The sequence below is a fragment of the Crocodylus porosus genome, unplaced genomic scaffold, assembly GCF_001723895.1.
Source record: "Crocodylus porosus isolate Cpor-Errol unplaced genomic scaffold, CroPor_comp1, whole genome shotgun sequence".
Lineage (NCBI taxonomy): Eukaryota > Metazoa > Chordata > Crocodylia > Crocodylidae > Crocodylus > Crocodylus porosus.
The window spans coordinates 24,638,940-24,657,698 of NW_017728949.1; the positions used below are offsets into that span (position 1 = coordinate 24,638,940).

At 39.2% G+C, this 18,759-nt stretch overlaps 1 protein-coding gene across 2 annotated transcripts in view; it reads left to right on the forward strand.

Annotated features, from left to right (window-relative positions):
- Positions 1-18,759, forward strand: part of HECW2 (HECT, C2 and WW domain containing E3 ubiquitin protein ligase 2) — a 218,319-nt gene that overhangs the window by 110,308 nt on the left and 89,252 nt on the right. For both annotated transcript variants that reach the window (XM_019553986.1, XM_019553987.1), the window contains exons 5-9: positions 2,213-2,382; positions 4,514-4,656; positions 10,273-10,373; positions 11,426-12,775; positions 14,244-14,339. In XM_019553986.1, coding sequence (XP_019409531.1) covers positions 2,213-2,382; positions 4,514-4,656; positions 10,273-10,373; positions 11,426-12,775; positions 14,244-14,339 — 1,860 coding nt within the window. The remainder of the gene's footprint in view (positions 1-2,212; positions 2,383-4,513; positions 4,657-10,272; positions 10,374-11,425; positions 12,776-14,243; positions 14,340-18,759) is intronic.

Here is an 18,759-nt window from a genome sequence, read left to right on the forward strand (position 1 = left end):
ACTATGAAACTATGAAACTCTGACCAAGCTATTCCGAGCTAGATTGCAAATGCCAACCCCTCTCCTCATTCCCTTTTATTTACATCTGTCTGCCTGTGCCTCTCTAGGCAAGTGGCAAAGGCTTGTACTATGCCACCTAATCCTGAATCCTGCAAATGCTTATTCACACTCTGATTTCACACACTGAGTCATCTACACCAGGATGGCCTTTTCCCTTTTATCTGCTGTGGCATTGTGATCGATTCCTACTAAATATTCCCATCAAAGATCAATGTAGGTAATTACAGCATTTCAGCCATAATGGCCCTCTCTGATGTTAATTAATCTACTTCCGTAAAAAGGCTTTTAAATAGATCATTAGTAGTCTAATGAACAAAGGGGACCTCAGCACAGAAGAGACCAGAATAAGATGCTGCTACTGGGGGCAGTATGACCCACCTCTGCACTTCTGGTTAGGCAGGCGGAGAATATGGCAGTTTGCAGACTGCAGTCTTCTTTGGGCAAGGTGACTGGGAAAAGTATGAATTCTGTTTCTTCAGCCTCAGGTCTATCATCCTGAAACAAATGTTGATGGCAGACAGAAAAAAATGTTTTTCTTGAATGTTTGCATGAGCAACATTTTTCAGACACAAACCTTTCCAAGAAAGGAAATGGAAAATCAGTGCAAACTTGTCAAAGTGCAATTAATTGTTTGATTCCCTCATTAATATACCATCTTGACTTAATAGGGCTTCATGCCCTCTTGATTTCAAAAGATTTCTTTTGAAATGCATGTCTGGCTTTAAGTTGCTACCCAGCTTTTCAAAAACCACTTTAATAAAATATGTTTAGGTAATCCCACTTCAAATTGCTTGGAGTTAAGGATGGCAAACAAATAAGTATTTAAAAAAAATCTTAGGGATATCCTACATTTACATTACTGTATTAATAAATTAGTACAAAATATAACGGTTTGATGTAGTAAAAATTTGCCTCGGGTATTAGTTTCCTGCATATTCACAATCTGTGTCTACATTCAGATTAATTTAAAATAAAAATTCTAGATAGATTTTTAAAAACTGGGGAAACCAGTAAAGTCTCTTTTCCTTACTAACAAGTTTTAGTCTTGTCATGCACGGATGGCTACTCCTGATTGGTGGGTAACCATTTACAAGGGGCCTCTCTTAAAATATCAATGGTGCTCCCTCCTAGAAAGAAACTGTGTTTCAATAGTTCAGATGATAAAATCATGATAGAGCACCTGAAGAAATTGTTCCTAAAATGGAACCATAGTTTATGGTCTGTCCTTGCTCTTGAAACTTATTTTTTATATTTGGCCAGGTTTTAAATCCAATCCAAGTGCATTTTTTCATTTAGGGCAGTAAATTTTCTCTGTGCAAACTCTGATTTGGCACATGCCAGATATAGTGAGGTTCATGGAGGTTGCTACTACAGGCTAGAATTCCTCATTGAGAAGGACCCAGAAGTCTGTGGCTTCAGGGAATCTGAAAAGAGAAATATTGAAAATAAAGATTAAAATTGCTCATTGTGCTAGAAATGCCACTTTGTTTTGCCCTTTGAGGCTCAAAGCCCTGGTTCATTAGCATATGTAAACATGGGTTGTGGCCAGAGAAAATTATTCCGTGCTATTATAGTTGGCAAAGGGTGCTGGACATTGTTTCCAGAGCTGGAGGAAACCGTATGTAGAAAAAAAGCATGCTAAAAAAAAATGTCATCTTTTCTTTGGAATGTTTGACTTTTTTTTTTTGCTCTGGGCTGTGACCAGCTGTACATCCTAGCCCAGAGCATCATCTTGTCTATAAATATTTAGTGTATGTTGTCTTAGTGTAGTAACCCTGAAAAATATGGCATCAGTAGTCTACTTTACATGCAGCTTTTGTTTTTAATCCAGAAATAGAGGGACAGGGGGATATATTACCAAAACGTGTTTTACATTTACATTACTATTTAATGACACTGTGCATTATATTACATTACATGGCTAAATCACAAATTGAGGAAATGATGCCCCTTGTTTTATTATCTGTTAAGAAAGCTCTTAGATTTCCTGCCTTAGCAGATTCCATGCACTCTGTCTAATTAGGCATAGCTTACAGAATTATATGCTAGTTTTCTTGCAATTCATCATGAGCCAAAGGTTGTATTTTAGGAATATGACATTTCTGTGAACTGTTTTAATTACTTTGTTTCCTTTTTCTTCCTTTCTCTTAAGATATTAGGGCAGTTGGGCTAAAAAAGGGGATGTTCTTCAACCCTGATCCTTACCTAAAGATGTCAATTCAACCAGGAAAGAAGAGTACATTCCCTATGTTTGCCCATCATGGTCAGGAAAGACGGTCTACTATCATCAGTAACACAACTAATCCTGTTTGGCACAGAGAGGTAACATGCCTTTTTTAGAATTCCTTCTGCTTGCTGGTGCAATAGTTCACCCAAGTAGTTGTTTCTTTTTATGTTTTGGTCCTGTCTGATGCTATGAGCTATTTTTGCAGCTGATTATTTAAATGTAGTTAGATATTGTTGTAGTTGCAGGAACCCTGTTGTTGAGTAGGAACAGTTGTCTTTTATAATATGTTGGAACCATACTGCTGTGAGCAGCTCATTCCCTCCGCTGCTGGCAAGATTTGGAATCACTCAATAGTCCTGTAGATTCCTTGAAATAAAGGAATAAATTAATTAGAATGGATTATAAAGTGTGAGGATACTTAAGACACAGTAAGTGAGCATTCATGTTTCAACTTAGCTTGGGCAATGATTCCAGCTATTGTTCATTGAGAAATGCTCCTCTCTGCAGTTTGTAGCAACTGGCAAGTTTACAGATTGGTTTATTGTCAGGCAGAGGGGATGCCTTTGAAGTACATGGTTCCTGTAGAAGGATTAGTCAAGGGAGGAATTATAGCACCATCTAGCAAGAGGAAGACAGCTTGACAAAAGCTAGCTTTTCAGATTTATTTCTACTTGTGTCAGTGCAGACACTGAAACAACTCAGTCTTCAACAAGCGCAGAATGGCAAAACTGTCAAAAAGAAAACCTTAAGTGAGAAATAATATTTACGTTAATACCTTTTAATAACCAAAACCTGGACCTGTTAGATGGCCATTTGGTAGCTCTTGTGAAGCAAGTTGATGGGCTGAATCTGCTTTCCACTAGGTATGTGCCCCCACTATATTTGGTATCTGAGTGTTAACAGAGTCAAAGCTACAAGGGGCGTGGATAATCTTGTCAGAGAACATAGCTGATGTAGGGTTGCAGTAAACTGGAACAAGATGCAGTGGTTGTCAGAGTATGATCAATGACAAAACTGTCTATTTTGTGGATAAATAAAACATTTCCATCAGTGGTAACAATCTAACATCTCTAATAGATACACAGATACACTTTAACAGAGTCCACTTGCTGCTGAGTTCAAAGTAAGAGGTTTAGCTACTAAAGACACCCCACTCTAGGAAGCACTGCAATAAATACAATATGCCTGCTTCCCTCATGCTACTCCCTGAAACAAATGTAATGTAGCTGCCTTAGCATGGTACTTGGTATATAGTGATAACCACACCTGAGCTAGTTTATTGGTGTGCACCGTGTTGTTGTAAACAGCCCTATAAACATCCTTATCAAGGTGCATACAAGCTGAGTGTACCGTGTTTCACTGTAGCACTCCCAAACATGATCCAGAAATGTTGTAGACATACTCTTACTACATGCACTTTCCTTTATTTCTAATAAAAAGCAGTCAAGTTTTTCTTCTATTCCCTTGCCCTCTAGTTGCTTGCTTTTGCAGCTTTTATTGAAGTGATAATGTTAACTGGAGAATATATTATTTAGGATGCCCTTAACTGATATGTTCTCCTCTGTAACAAGATACTGTTAACACCACGTTATATAATTATAATGCACATGCTGCACTGTATTGTATGTGGTGCAGAACTGATTCCGTCCTTCCCTTAGGAAATTTGCAATTTTATTATAGCAAACTGATAGTGACAGCATTTAAGTTCTGTCCATCACAGGAAAGCTTGATCCTGATGATAGCCTGGGTGAGACAATGGTTTTCTATTCCATATGCTAATCAGACACATTCAACAATTAAAGTCCGATGAAACTGTAGAGGAATATCTAGGTTTTGTTCCCTATTGATGTTTATTTAGCTATAGAAGTATACTGTGTGTTAGGTATTCTGGTCAGATTGTCATTTGTATTGAAAATCCCAAAGGTGAAGGCTAATAGATGTTTAAGTAGATGATGTAAGCTGTTCCTGAGCAGGGATGCTTCATCAATTGTTATTTGATGAGTGAAACATCATAGTGATATAGAAAAGAAATACAGTTTATTCTTCCTGAAGGGAAATAAGGAATAAATTTATTATCTTAGTGTAATTTTGTAATATGGAAACTGATGTAATCAGCAATAATTATCTCTTTGTGTTGCTTGTTGCTGGGTGGTGGTGTAAATATCCATCCATTCTTGTTGAACAGAGGTATCCTGATAGCCTGTCAAATCTGTTCTTTCTTTGCAGAAATATTCTTTTGTTGCACTTCTAACAGATGTCTTGGAGATTGAAATTAAAGACAAATTTGCCAAGAGTCGTCCTATCATCAAGCGCTTTCTTGGGAAGTTAACCATCCCAGTCCAGAGGCTATTGGAGAGACATGCAATAGGGTAAATTATAATGCTTTGTTTACTGTTAGTTTTATATTAGTCAGGAGGATCGCCGCCTGTGATATAGTCACAAATCAACTTTTCCATGACTAATTTTGATCAAATACCATAGACTCGCCATAGCAGGAAGTTAACCTTTTTCAGTCTTACAGTAGAATATGCTTTCATTTCTTAGCTTTTTCTATTATTTTGACTCTGTGTGATTTGCCTATAATTTATTTTCTGTGCATCAAAGATGATAACTTGTTGCTAGTATGTCAAAGAGTAATAAGGCAGTTATTTAAAGCAATAGAGTTGAATAAAAATGTTTAGAACAAGCAGATTTTTTTTAATACAATACAAGCATTTCTAATCACCAGTTACAGAAATTTAACGTTAATTTAGCTAATTGGGTAGAACTGAAAGGTTTATGTAGGTTCTTTTTCTGAGTGTCAGTAATGCTGCAATGTTGAAATTTGATAGGCCCCAAAATTAATCTACTGTGTCATTAAAAGTTTTTTTTTACAATCTCCTTAGATTTCTGTACTATTTTAAAGATGCAGAACCATTTAAAATGATGTCCTAAAAGGTTATTTTGGCCTAAAGTGACTGCTGGTATTGACCAAATTATAATCAAATCTTGTTGGTGCTCAGAGTACAATACACTATGACAAAAGCTCTAGAATTCAATAGTCAGAAAATGAAGGAAGGATGAAAGCCAGAAAACTTGAGCTTTGTGTGAGTCAGGTGAAAGTGACTGTCGTTTGACAGTGGGCCTGATCTATGTATAGTAGTATACACGGTGAATAAAATATAAATGTATGAAAAAATTCTGTATAGTATTTATTTCATCATGATCCTAAATGTTCATATAGTAAATTAAATGTTCATAAAATAAGATGACAACATCTGTCATCTGAACACAATGAGAGGAGCTGAACTCTAAAGCGTGTTTTGTATAGGGCCACTTAAGCCTATGTGAGTCCTTTCATTGACCTCAAGTAGGCATTAGATGAGATGTTCTTTTCAAGAATTTCAATGGCAAGGCAGCGTCATTGTGCTTCTGCACAACAGCTAACATGCAGCTTTTTCAAAAATATTTCCACCAAATATGTAGCAAATATGTAGCAACTTGTATTCATAGAGCAAAGCAAATTCAGTTTGAAACTAGTTTTCATCTTTAAACTTCATAAGTTTTTAAAAAAAAAGATGTTTGAATAATAGCAAAATTTTGATGGTGCTTCTGTTGACTAAATATGTTTAAAAAGGGTTTGTTCATACACTTTATAATAGTATCAAAAGTAGCCCAGGTACATGTAAGGGACTTTCCTAAGAAATACTAAGTTGAAACAATTTGATTGTCTAATTCAGCATTTCCCAAAATGTGGACAACCATGGCGGGGGATGCAGCTGGCTCTTAGGGGGACAGGAATTGGACACATGCGAATCACGGTGCCAGTTGGCAGCTGCCCCATACTTCAGCTACTGACACACCCCAACTTCAGCCACTACTGCTGCTTTCCCCACAGGCAGTTCCCCTCACCAGCAATTGTCATTGATTGCCAGAGAGGGAAGAATCAGTAACAATCAGTAGTGGGGTAACCAGTAGGGAGGTAAGCAAAGACAAGATGGCAAGCTGAAATACAGGGCTGCATGACTCTTTTGGTGGGGCATAAACCCACAAGGTTTGCAAAACACTGTTCTAATTATCATTTTGAACAGCTGCGTTTGTTTAGCATAGTAGTTTGATTCAGATTTGATTAAATCTGAGTTTAAATAAAAAATGAGATAATGCGGTAAGTGTTTTTTGCCTGTTAAATTTGCACACTGATGAACAAGTGAACCATTGGCAAATTTCAGAGCTCTGCTCAGTGTGTTTATTTGCATAGTAACACCAAAGTGTTCTAGCTGCACTATTTTGTAGTTGTGTTTATCTATACGTACAGATATCTTTTCTGTACATTTTGCAAGCAAAAATTTTGGAAAACATTTTTGGTTTTAGGCTCCGTACTTGCAACTAAAATATCTCAGAATCTTTGAGGGAGGGAGAAGATTATGGAATATGCATCTATGTAAGAATTATATAAGTAAATATTCAATTTAATTCACTGAAAAATTAATACTGATATTTTGTCCACTTATCAAGGATGATGATGTTGTTTATTTGTAATGCAGTAGTGTCTAGGGGCACCAGTCAGTGATCATGGCCCAGCCTCTTCCTCAGAAATCTTACCAAGTAGGTCATGATGCATAAAATAGATGAAACAGACTGAACAGAAAAGATCTACAGCATAACATTAAAGTACAAAGTACCCTAATTATAGAAAAACCAGGCATGATTTTTTTGACAGGCAATTCAAATGTAATCTCTTTTATCTTCCTCATCATGACAACAAGCAGGAAAGATGTAGATATTATTTTCTGTAATAATTTAAAAAAATCAACTTTAAAAAATGCATAAGTCCAAGTACTGAAGCCTGGGCCATGTATGCTATTGGCTTTATTAGCGACTCAATTTTATTTTGTATTTTTCTTTCATGAATACAGAGTCGTGCTATTTACTTGGTTTATGTAAATCTCCATCCTCATTACACCATAAGAATACGTGTAACCAAATTTTCACTGATCTTTATAGTGCATTTGAATGCAGAATAAAAGTCCATTTTGAAACTTTAATCATGAAATCTTTCAGTTCTAAACCTGTGTCTATGCATATTGGTTAGTTCTGAGGGATGCTACTGTTAATTCACTACAATATAGGCTGAAGTCTGGGAGCTGCTACTCTGTAAACAGGTTGTGTTAATATTGTCCTTTGTTTCACGTAGAGTTAGCCTCAGTTTCAGATATTGCTGCAGCTGAATTAGTGCAAACTCTTTATAGACAAAGGCAACCAAGATTTGCACAGGTGAAGCATGGTCTCATTTCAGATGGGGTATTACATTGCTTTTTTATACCTATGTGACCTAGATTTATATTGTCTGTCTCAGTGAAAAACTCATAATCTAATCTTTGCTGTAATATGGTAGAGGAAGACAGACAAATCCACTGAAGGTGCTTTCTTACTCTAAAAGCATTTTCCTGGGAATGAACTATTTTGGCCATTTTTCAGATTAAATATTAAGGTCCTGATTCACTATTATGTCATACTATTATGTTTACTGTTGGAAACAGAGGACTACAGGGCTGAAATAAGTTCATTTGTAAATCTAATTAACGAATGCTTTTCAATGAAAATCTTTAATTATTAACTTAGTCTATTTTCTATCAAATGTCTAACAGTGCACTGAATGACATATTGCCCAAAGATGTATATCTTTTTTTTTTCTGATTACACTTTCTGATATGTTCAAATGAATTGTATAAGATGAGGTTTTTTGTGGAATGTGACAAATATTCGTACATTGTACTTTTGCTGTTGAGAAAAACTTTATTTTCCATTTATGTGGCCTTTGGTTCTAGCTTGAACAGCACAAAGATATATTTCATTTTTTTACATAGGAGAAGGAGTTTCATTGAAAACCTTAACTAGTTCATTTTCCCCCTTATAGTAGTAATGCTGCTTTTGAGTCAGGGACATAAGAGTGTTTGAAGCCTGGAACTTGCCATTCTTTAAATAAGTTGTGTTAGTTTAGGCCTCGTCTGGATTTCTAGCAGTCAGATAGCTTCACCAGTACCCAGCACGTGAAAAGGGGGTTGCAGATGGAGCGATGCATCATCACATATGAAACAACATGTATTTTTCTCCAGTTAAAAATAAACTAGAAGCTTTACTACTATGCTAGGGGCCCAGGGTTATGTTGAATTAAAACAAATATAACTTCACTGGAATGAGTTGGAAACAATTTTTAGGACTGAACTGCGAGCTATTACTAAGAGCAGCTAACAGAAAACAGAATTAAAGAACAAAGGTTAGGTTGATTAGTGGAACATTAAGACCATTATAAAGAAGAGCGGGTCATTAACACCTGTGGAAGGAAGAGTTCAGAAGGGATCAGCTGGGTTATAAAGAGCCATGAAGTGAATTGAGTCCCCCAGCACTGCCTGACTAGAAATGCTTTTGCCATTGCCAAGCACTTGGTTTTAAACTTTGGGTGGAGCAGGAATCAAAGGATTTGCCCCCTGACCCTGCATATCTGTGTACAAAAATTGCCAGTCAGTTGGGAATTTTGTATAGCTGTTGTGGAAAATAGTGGCTGACTGAACACACAGCAGAAGTGGTTTGTTTCATGGCCTGCTCTCCTAGGCATTAAAGCTGTGACCCTTACAGCTCCAGCCAAAATATATTGCGTCAAATTGCTGAAGCAATGTTGAGCTGAGCACAAACTGTAGGAGACAGTCAAAACTCCCAGCCCCTTTCCTCTTCCCTCAACCTGGCAAAGGAGGCCTGATTGGGTTTAGCAGTGTAACAGAGCTGCAGCACCAACAGTGGAGTATTCCAGTTGGCATTCTGATGGATAAAGTAGTCAGGGGGTGACCACTTTAATTTAGACCTTGTCTACACAAGGTATTTTGCTATATCCTAAAGTTTGAATTCAAAACTCTATGGTTTTGCCAGTATAACTTATCCTGTGAGTCCTCTTTTATTCCAGTATGCAGGTGGCCTTTTTAATTTCTTTTTTGTTTACAATCACTTGGGAAGAGATTTAAGCTAAGCTATTTATACCACTATAGAGTGCCCTCATGGGGAGTTATACCCATGGACCTGTACTGACAGAAGTGATAAAACTGTCCTAAGTTGACATGCCCATTGATGGCTGTCTGAATTATGCTGGAGGAGACTCTGGACTGACTTTTGCATGACTATTGGAGTACATTGGACAGAAGCTCATATTTTATCTCAGTAAAACAATTAACCCCTGTTTGAGTCTCAGTGAAATCTCTCATTTGGAATAGATTTCATAGATTTCATAGACATCAGGGCTAGAAGGGACCTCGAGAGATCATCGAGTCCAGCCCCCTGCCCAAAAGGCAGGAAGTCAGCTGGGGTCATAGGATCCCAGCAAGATAAGCATCCAATTTACTCTTAACAGATAAGCATCCAATTTACTCTTAACAATTTACTCTTTACAATTAACATTAATCCCATGCATTAAGAATTGCACTTAAATTGGTTCCTGGTCAGCACTAGTTTAAAGTTAGGTATGTGTCTAAGTGCTTTTTTAACTTGGGCCTAACAAAATGAATATTTCTAGTATCTGTCTTTCAAGTAATGAAATAATTGAATTTTTTTGGTAAACTTAGAAATTTTAAAAATACTTTTTCCTTAAAAATATTCTCCCTTTCAAAATTCTGAAAAGATTTGTGGAGGATGAAAGTTGCTGGTACATAATTGCTACTTGGAAACAATAGTTTGTTCCACTGTTTTACATGATGCCATGGTTTGTTGCATTGTTTTACATGATAGTTATTAGTTTTTCAGCAGGTGCATGGTATTTGTGCATCTCTACAAGGTAGTAGATGAGGCCCACTTTTATGAATTCATGGCTAAAACATTTTATTGCATCATGGCTTGCTGATATGAACATGACAGATTAAACCTTTGACAGTTAAAAACTGGATGGTAAAAAATCTAGAGAACTATTTAGCTATTGTGAATATGCATGCATACATGCATACACACATATTTTCTCTTTACAGAGATCAAATTCTCAGCTACAATCTTGGCAGAAGGCTCCCAGCTGACCATGTAAGTGGGTATCTGCAGTTCAAAGTGGAGATTACATCTTCCATTCATGAAGGTGAGGTTTACATCAAAAGTCATTATTTACTATGCTTGCCTATTACTGTCTTTTTTTTGTATACACTGATTGTTTAAAGGAAATATGTTGTTTTAGATACTGTCTATTTTTATTTAATTTTTTTCCTCTCACCGTGTTATCTTTTTAAAATGTGCTTCTGTGCTCTTAGCCTGGCTCTCATCCAATTCATTTGTAATTTCTTTATTAGTAGATGCCAAGTTATCTTAGTGTATTAGTGTATTACTGATCTATCTAGTAGAAGCCTTAGTTTGGCATTACTGCACCTATCGTCTTCTTGCTTGCATAATGCCCCACCTTTGAAAGTAATATTCACGCCTAAACCTTTGTTAGGATGAAAAGTTTGGTCCGTTTCCCCTTTCATTCCATTCTAAATCACATCCTAAAAACCTCAAAAAAAACAATATTCCACCTTAAAATGTTTATTGCAATACCCCAGAAAGCACCCACAGAACTTTTACCTACATTTCCCGTCTTTAAAGGGAAAAATATTAAAGTGTGTTCTACATAGAAGGTGATATTTCTGTAGTTTGTGGCTTCTTCCTAAAATTTTGGGCACTGGTCATAATAGGCTGCCTGTAAGAGCTAAATTGTGGTCTATGTCAATGGCTGGCCCACTGTAGAGCCTCATCTTGGATATAGGAGTACAAACTCTAGAAAACTGTTTCTTACCTTCCATGTGGTGTTTGTCAGAGCAGTTTTTACAAGATTCCTGGCAAAGTGCTTGCGTCTCTTAGCGCAAGGTGGATGTTCTTTGTGGTGACACTTCAGGTTTATTAGGTTCTCTTTACCCCACAAAGTAGATTAAATCCAAATTATTCATGACAGGCAATACTTAGCGGTTTTTAGAGTATGATATCATAGAAGCTAGATAGAATTCCCTGCAGTTTCTTCGCTTAGCTATTTTGAATGAAGGTAATGCACAGCTTAACAGATGTGTGTTTATATATCATTCACGTTATACAATGATGTTAGAATTAACCTGCTGGAGGCATCATGTATTTCAATTCCAGTCTCTGTGTTTTTAATGGCAGATGCTTCACCAGAAGCAGTTGGTACTTTGTTAGGAGTGCATTCTGTAAATGGAGATTTGGGAAGCCCCTCTGATGATGAGGACATGCCAGCTGGACATCATGACACACATCCAGTTTGTTCAAATGGTTCAGTTCTTGAGGAATCTTCTGGAGAGGCAATACCAAAGCATCCTTTCAGGACTAGTACGACTCTAGAAACAGACCAGGAGGAATTAACCTCTTCTACTTCAAGGTCATCACCTACCAGAGGTCGCCAGGACTCACTGAATGACTATCTGGATGCAATAGAACACAGCAGTTATCCGAGACCTGGAACATCTGGTGGCAGTGAGCGTTCACTTGGGGCCTCCCCAAAACTAAGGAGTAGCTTTCCCACTGACACGAGACTGAATGCTATGCTCCACATTGACTCAGATGAAGAGGAACATGAGTTGCATCAAGATACGGGTTTTCAGTCTTCCTTGGAAGAAGGTGGTTTAGTGATGCTTAATGGTGCTACAAGGAATGTTGAAGAACATTGTTCAAGTCATTCATCAAATCAGGTAATGCAGGGTTCAGCAGACAGTGGAAAAGTTTTATCTTTTGAAACTCCTTTGCGGCCATCTGATAACCAGCAAGAGACTCTGCAAAGGCTCCCACCATCAGATGTTGCAACTGAAGGTGAAAACCAGCAAGACTCTCAAAATGAAGTGCCAGCAGACCAGGCTGGCAGTGTATTGTGTGCCTGTCAGGAGGCAGAACAGCCTACTAGCAGTGTGGATACAGGAGCTCTTGACTCTGCTGTTGGTAGTAGAAGAGGTATCAGTGAAACAGAATCTATTGACCAAGGGTCTGAACCTTCCCAGGTTTCGTCAGAAACTGAGCAGAGTGACCCTGCTCGCACAGAGAGTGTTAGTGAGGCTAGTACTAGGCCAGAAGGGGAGAGTGATGTTGAAGGAGCAGACAGCTCTTGTAATGAAAGCGTGACCACACGGCTGTCTTCAGTTGAAACAAGATGTTCATCTTTTGAAAGTGCCAGGTTTCCTGAGACTCCTGCCTTTTCATCTCAGGAAGAGGAGGAGGGAGCTTGTGCCACTCATGTGGCTAGAAGTGAGCCTGCTGCAGAAACACAGGAGACTATGCGCTGTCCTGGCTCTTTACCTGCAGTGAGATTACCAAGCACTCAAGAGGAGGGGCAGCTGGCTGAAGGAGGTAGTTTACAGGATGGAGAAGAAGCAGAAGAGATTTGGCAAAGAAGGAGGAGCCTGCAGGCTGCTGCTGCTGCAAGTAGCCAGTCCCAGGATGAAGAAACTGGAGATGCCCAGGAAGCTTGTGAGGGAGCAGCTGCACCAATTGAAGGAGCTAGTGGAGGTAATGTCTGTAGGCAATAGACGATAATGCACTCATTAGTAGAGCCACTGAAAATAAAGAATTAATACAAAATGAAAGAAAGATAAATAAATCACAAAAATTTGAAGATCTGTTAAGATAGTTTTACTCCCTTATTCCCATTCATATTTTTAAAATTTATTTGGTTTTGAAAAAAACATTTTAGCATAAAAATATCAGTTTTAAAACCAAAAATGTTATAGTTAGGGGGAAAATGTGCATGTATTTCTGTGTTGATGAATGAAAATGTTAGTGGGTAAAAACAGCAAAGCCTGAAAACTAGTACTTGAGAACTTGAGGGGTTTTTATTTTGGGAGAAGGGGAAAAATATGCATAATAAAATACAAGGAGGATTCAGGCTTTTTTTATAGAAAAGAATTATAAATCACTTTTAAAGCTAATTCTTCTATGTGTTTATAAATTCTTCCTTGTTCATGCAGATTCCTGCAAAGAAAGAGAGACCCTTATCTTATTAATAATAACCTGAAAAGTTAATTTAAGTCATGCTAGCTCCAAAAAAGGCACCAACCTAATTGTAATTGTTCTTATTCACATGCTGCTGCTTCAGTGATGAACTGGGGATTTTTGGGAGCTCCTTGATAACATGTTACCATCATATTTTAGGATATTAGGGGTAATTTCTCTGACTCTCATGGAGTTGATCATCCTCTGGACATTCCTGCAGTAAATCATTCCTGAAAGACAAGTATATCAAGTACTTCTGAAGAGCAGCTTTTGACTTTTGATTATATCAGATTGCACCAGATATCAGAGGAAATAATATCTCTCTGAACTCTGCACAAAAGGAAAAATCCTGGTATTGTAAAAGTCAATGAGAGTTCTGCTGGCTTCAGCTGAGTCAGGGATTATCCAGGGATTTATTTTATGCATAATTTCAATATACTGATGTATTTTTCAGCAACAAGGTGTAACAAGGTGTAAATATTTCCAGCAAAGTGTATTTAATAATTCAGGCTTGTTTGGAGTTGTCATGCGTAATAGTTATGGGTTTTGCTTTAATTGATCAAACCTTTCTTTAGTAGTTTTCTTTATCCTTCTATATCAGAGCAAGCCTCACTCTTCAGTTAGAGACTGAAAAGTCTTATTATTGTGGGACAGCTTGTTAAAATATTGTGAATATATCCTTGTAGTTTTATATTCCAAGCGCCAATGGCCAAGGTGTTTTATTTGAAGGTATTACTTTATATTATTCCCTTGAAGTCAATAAAAATATGGTAGTGTACCTCAGGAAAGAATTTGGCCTTGAGGTTATGGTATTTGGATTTCTCTGGTAGTTTTATGTGATCTATATGCTCTGAAAGTGCTAGATATGAGTTGGCATTCCTTCCTGAGATTTGAGATTATAGGCAGAAACCATCATCTCTGTTGTGCAATTCAGAGACAACTCGACAGAATAAAAACACATAACTTCTTTATGTTTTAATTCTAGGTTCTCAAGCAAATGGCCACCAAGCTTTGAGGTCACTACCTTCGGTGCGTCAAGATGTCAGCCGATATCAAAGAGTGGATGAGGCTCTACCACCAAGTGAGGTTCCTTTTAACTTTAACCAAAGGGAGCTCAGGATATTAGCCACTCAACTTTTGAGGTCAAACTAAAAGATACCAGTTGAGGTGTTCCAAGTGAGGAGTAGGGAACAAGCATGTGAACTGTCTTTTCAGTGTCTGATCCAGATGAGTAGGGATGTGGGGTCATATTCCATAGTTAGTATGCTGAAAGCTGTGATATACAGGTGAACCTTGCCATTCGCGGAGGATATGTTCTTGTATTCCCCACAAATGGCGAAATCCATGAATAATGCACTAAGTTCATGAATGCAGTCTGTGTTCATGAACACAGTGCCCCGGCGGCTGGGGGCAGAGCATGGCTCTGGTGATGGTGGTGGGAGCCCAGTGGCAGGAGCCCGGCAGCAGCAAGCATGGAGCTCCCAAGTAGCTCCTGGAAATGTATAAAGTGTATTTAAAATGCAGGTTCGGTATTTGCGAATATTTGAAACCATGAATGCTGAACCTGTGAGTAATGAGGGTTTCCTGTACTTCAGAGCTGATGGAGAGCTACCCCGAAATACACTATATCCCTCTGGACATGCACTGCTAACTGGAGTTCTAAAATTAGCTGGAAAATTGTAAAGCTTAATAAGTTTAGCCTTCCTGCTTTGAACTATTGCATTAGAGATACTCTGGCTATGAGATGTATGGTTAGACACAATCATAGAATCATCATAGGGCTGGAAGGGACCCTGAAGGATCATCAGGTCCAGCCCCTTGCATGAGCAGAAAAGACATCTGGGGTCAGGTGACCCCAGCCAGGTGACCATCCAGTCTTTTCTTGAAGACCTCTAGGGTAGATGATTGCACCATTCCTGGGGGAGCTTGTTCCATAGTCTGGATACCCTGGTTGTAAAGAAGTTTTTCCTAATGTTTATCCTGAAACTATCTTTCAGGAGTTTGTGGCCGTTATTTCTAGTTTTCCCCCAGGGCACCCTGGTGAACAGTTGTTCACCGAGCCCCTGATGGATGCCTCTGATATAGTGGTAAGCTGCAATAAGGTCCCCTCTTAGCCTTCTTTTCTTTAGGCTGAAGAGTCTGAGGTCCCTCAGCCTCTCCTCATGTGGCTTGCCTTGCAAGTCCCTGATCATAAGGGTGGCTCTTCTCTGGATCCTCTCAACCTTTAGTACATCCTTGTTGAAGTGTGGCACCTGGAGCTGGACGCAATAGTCCAGCTGTGGCCGCGCCAATGTTGAGTACAGCAGGAGAATCACTTCTTCAGTTTTACTGGAGATGCATCAGTTATTGCATGCCAGAGCCAACTGCCAGCTTATATGGATGCTGAGGTCTACTGTCACCCCCAGATCCCTTTCATTTGTAGTGCTGGTTAGGTTAGCGATGCCCAGCCTGTAGGTATGCTGAGGGTTCTTCCTTCCAAGATACAGCACTTTGCATTTCTCTATGTTGAACCTCATCTGGTTCCGTTCTGCCCAACATGCTACCCTGTCTAGGCCTGCTCATATCTGCAGGTGTGTCCATACAACCCCATATCTGGGTGTTGTCCACAAACTTCGCCAATGGGCTTTTCACCCCTTCATCCAAGTCATTGATGTTGAACAGCACTGAGCCAAGTACCAACTCCTGGGGTACGCCACTGCCCACATCTCACCAGGACGACATCGATCCATTCATTTGGACTTTCCTTGTCCTACCCCACAACTGGTTTCGCACCCACTTGACAGTCCTGCAGTTGAGCCCGATATCTTCCAGTTTTCTGATCAGTACCTCATGAGATACCAGGTCAAAGGCTTTCTGGATGTTGAGCTATCTGATGTCAACCACTTTTCTCTTATCCAAGTGACAAGTCACCTGATCATAGAAAGAAATGAGGTTGGTCAGACAATACCTGCCTGTGATGGAGCCATGCTGGCTGTCCTTCAGTATCATGCCTTCTGCAAGTTTGTCATATATAGCCTCTTTGATGATTGTTTCTAGGATTTTCCCTGGAATAGAAGTCAAGCTAATTGGCCTGTAGTTTCCCAGGTCCTCACACTTCCTCTTCTTGAAGATGAGCACAACAGTGGCCCTCTTCCAGTCCTCTGGGATTTCTCTAGAGGCCCATGATTTTTGAAAGACCTTTGCCAAGGGCTCTGCGATTACTTCGGCCAACTCTTGCAGCACTCTTGGGTGGAGTTCATCTGGTCCTGCTGATTTATATACATCTAATTTCTTTAATTGGTTATACACCAGTTCTATGGCAATGGTGGGAATGATGTCAGTCCCACCCTACTCATTCTGTGCCCTACCTGGTGTGTTGTTCCCCTTTATCTTGTGAAAGACTGAGGCAAAGTAGTCATTTAGGAGTTCTGTTTTTTCCTGAGTGGGAGTGACTAGGTATCCTGAGGCATCGAGAAGTGGCCCCACACTCCCATTAATTTTCCTTTTACTCCCTATGTAGCTAAATAAAGACTTCTTGTTGTCCTTGATTCTTGTAGCTAGTTCAGTTTCTGCCTTAGCTTGCCTAATCTGGTTTCTGCAAGTGCAGGCCGTTATCAAGTAGTCTTCCTGAGAGGCTGTCCCAAGCTTCCATTGTGTGTATGCCTCTATCTTTTTTCTGTAGGAGGGCTTCAACTTCCCTGCTTAGCTAAGAGCGTTTTTTGACCCTTCTGCTACTTTTTCTCCATAAGGGCATGGATTTTCTATGAGCCTTAAGGATTGTGTCCTTAAGGAACAAACATTCTTCTTGTGCTCCCTTTACCTGTGGTCCTTGGTCTCAGAACATTCTCTACAAGTGACCTGAGCTTATTAAAATTTACATTTTTCAAGTCTAAGACTTTGAGCTTGGTATCTGTTTTGTCAGCCTTGCGACGGACCGTGAATGTAATGATTTTATGGTCACTATTGCTCAGGTTGCCTTCTGTGTTTAAGTTGGTCACCAGGTCATCTCCTTTGGCCAGGCCCAGGTCAAGAAGTTCATTGCCTCTAATTGACCTGTGCACCTCCTGAGTCAAAAGAAGTTCTTTGGTGCTGGTCAGGAAGGTTCATGATCTATCTGAGCTGGCCTAGCATTCCTCCCAAGAGATGTCTGGGTTGTTGAAGTCACCCATGGCAACCATGTCCCATGCATGTGCAGCCTTCATTAGTTCCCTGGCGAATGCTAGATCAAGTTCCTTTCCTTGGTTAGGTGGCCTGTAGTATACACTTACAGTCACGTCTATTTTACCATGCCTCCCCTGGAGCTTGACCCAGAGGGTTTCAAGCTATTCTTCTTTGGGGCTGACATTGGCTTGTAGGGAGGTGTATTGCTTCTTCACATAGAGAGCAACACCTCTCTCTTCCCTACATGATCCCTTCTGTGAAGAATGTAGCCTTTTATGGCTATACTCCAGTCATGAGAGGAGTTCCACCAGGTCTCTGTGATCCCTACCAGATCGTAGTGCCCAGCTGGAGGACTAGTTCCTCCTGCTTGTTCCCCATGCTTCTGGCATTGGCGTACAGGCACTGAAGTCCTTCTACTGAGGTTGCTGGCCGCCTGGTGTGTTGAAGAGGAGCTGTTTTCTCATCTCCTGTAAGAGTGGCTTGCTTAGTTTCATTGTCAATGGAGCTTTCCAGTATAGTGGTCCCTGGGTAGGCTCCAGTTAGTGTTCCCCATCCCCCTGTGATCTTAGTTTAAAGCCCTACATTTAAACTAATGCATGCAGTGCATTAGTTATAAGATGAACATTTTCTCCTTAGTTGACCTGGTAGTGCATAACTGATGATTATGAGTGATCATTGGTGGAATGATAAAATTAAGGGTATAATAAAAGACATTTTTTATTTCAATTACTTCTGTTTCAAGGAAGAATACATCTTCTATGGATACAAAGAAAACGTGAATATTGGATGATTCTAAATTGTCTGACAAATAGTTATGCAGTATTTTATATATGGCAGGCACATTGCTCTCAATTGTTTCACTGATGTCCTTGAATAATCCTGACCCAGTCAATATTAATTATATTTAAAACATTATTGGATCCATCTGTAAACTGCTAGCCAATTTCAGGCATCCCTCTCACAGTCAGCCATTAATCTATACCTACCCCAATTTATATAGCCTTCAGGTAGTTTTGAAGTCTTTTACCAGGCAGCAGAAGCAAACACCTTTGGCTGCAATTCTGGCCCCGCTGATGTCATTAGCTAAACTCTCATTGACTTCAGGGTTTGGGGATGTATTCACTGAATTTAAAATTAATAAGGTAGTAGTCTTGCTGCGTGGACCAGGATTGTATTTGCTTTAGTAATGACAGACAATAGAGAGATGTAGCCTGATATCAGATGCAGTGTCTACCACGTATTAAAATATATCAGGAAAAACAGTTTTGATTCTAGTAACTGAAGATTCTCATAAGTAGTAGGAAAGTACAGAGAGCAAAGTTAGTTCATGTGGGGACACAAGGATCACACGTGCTTTGTAG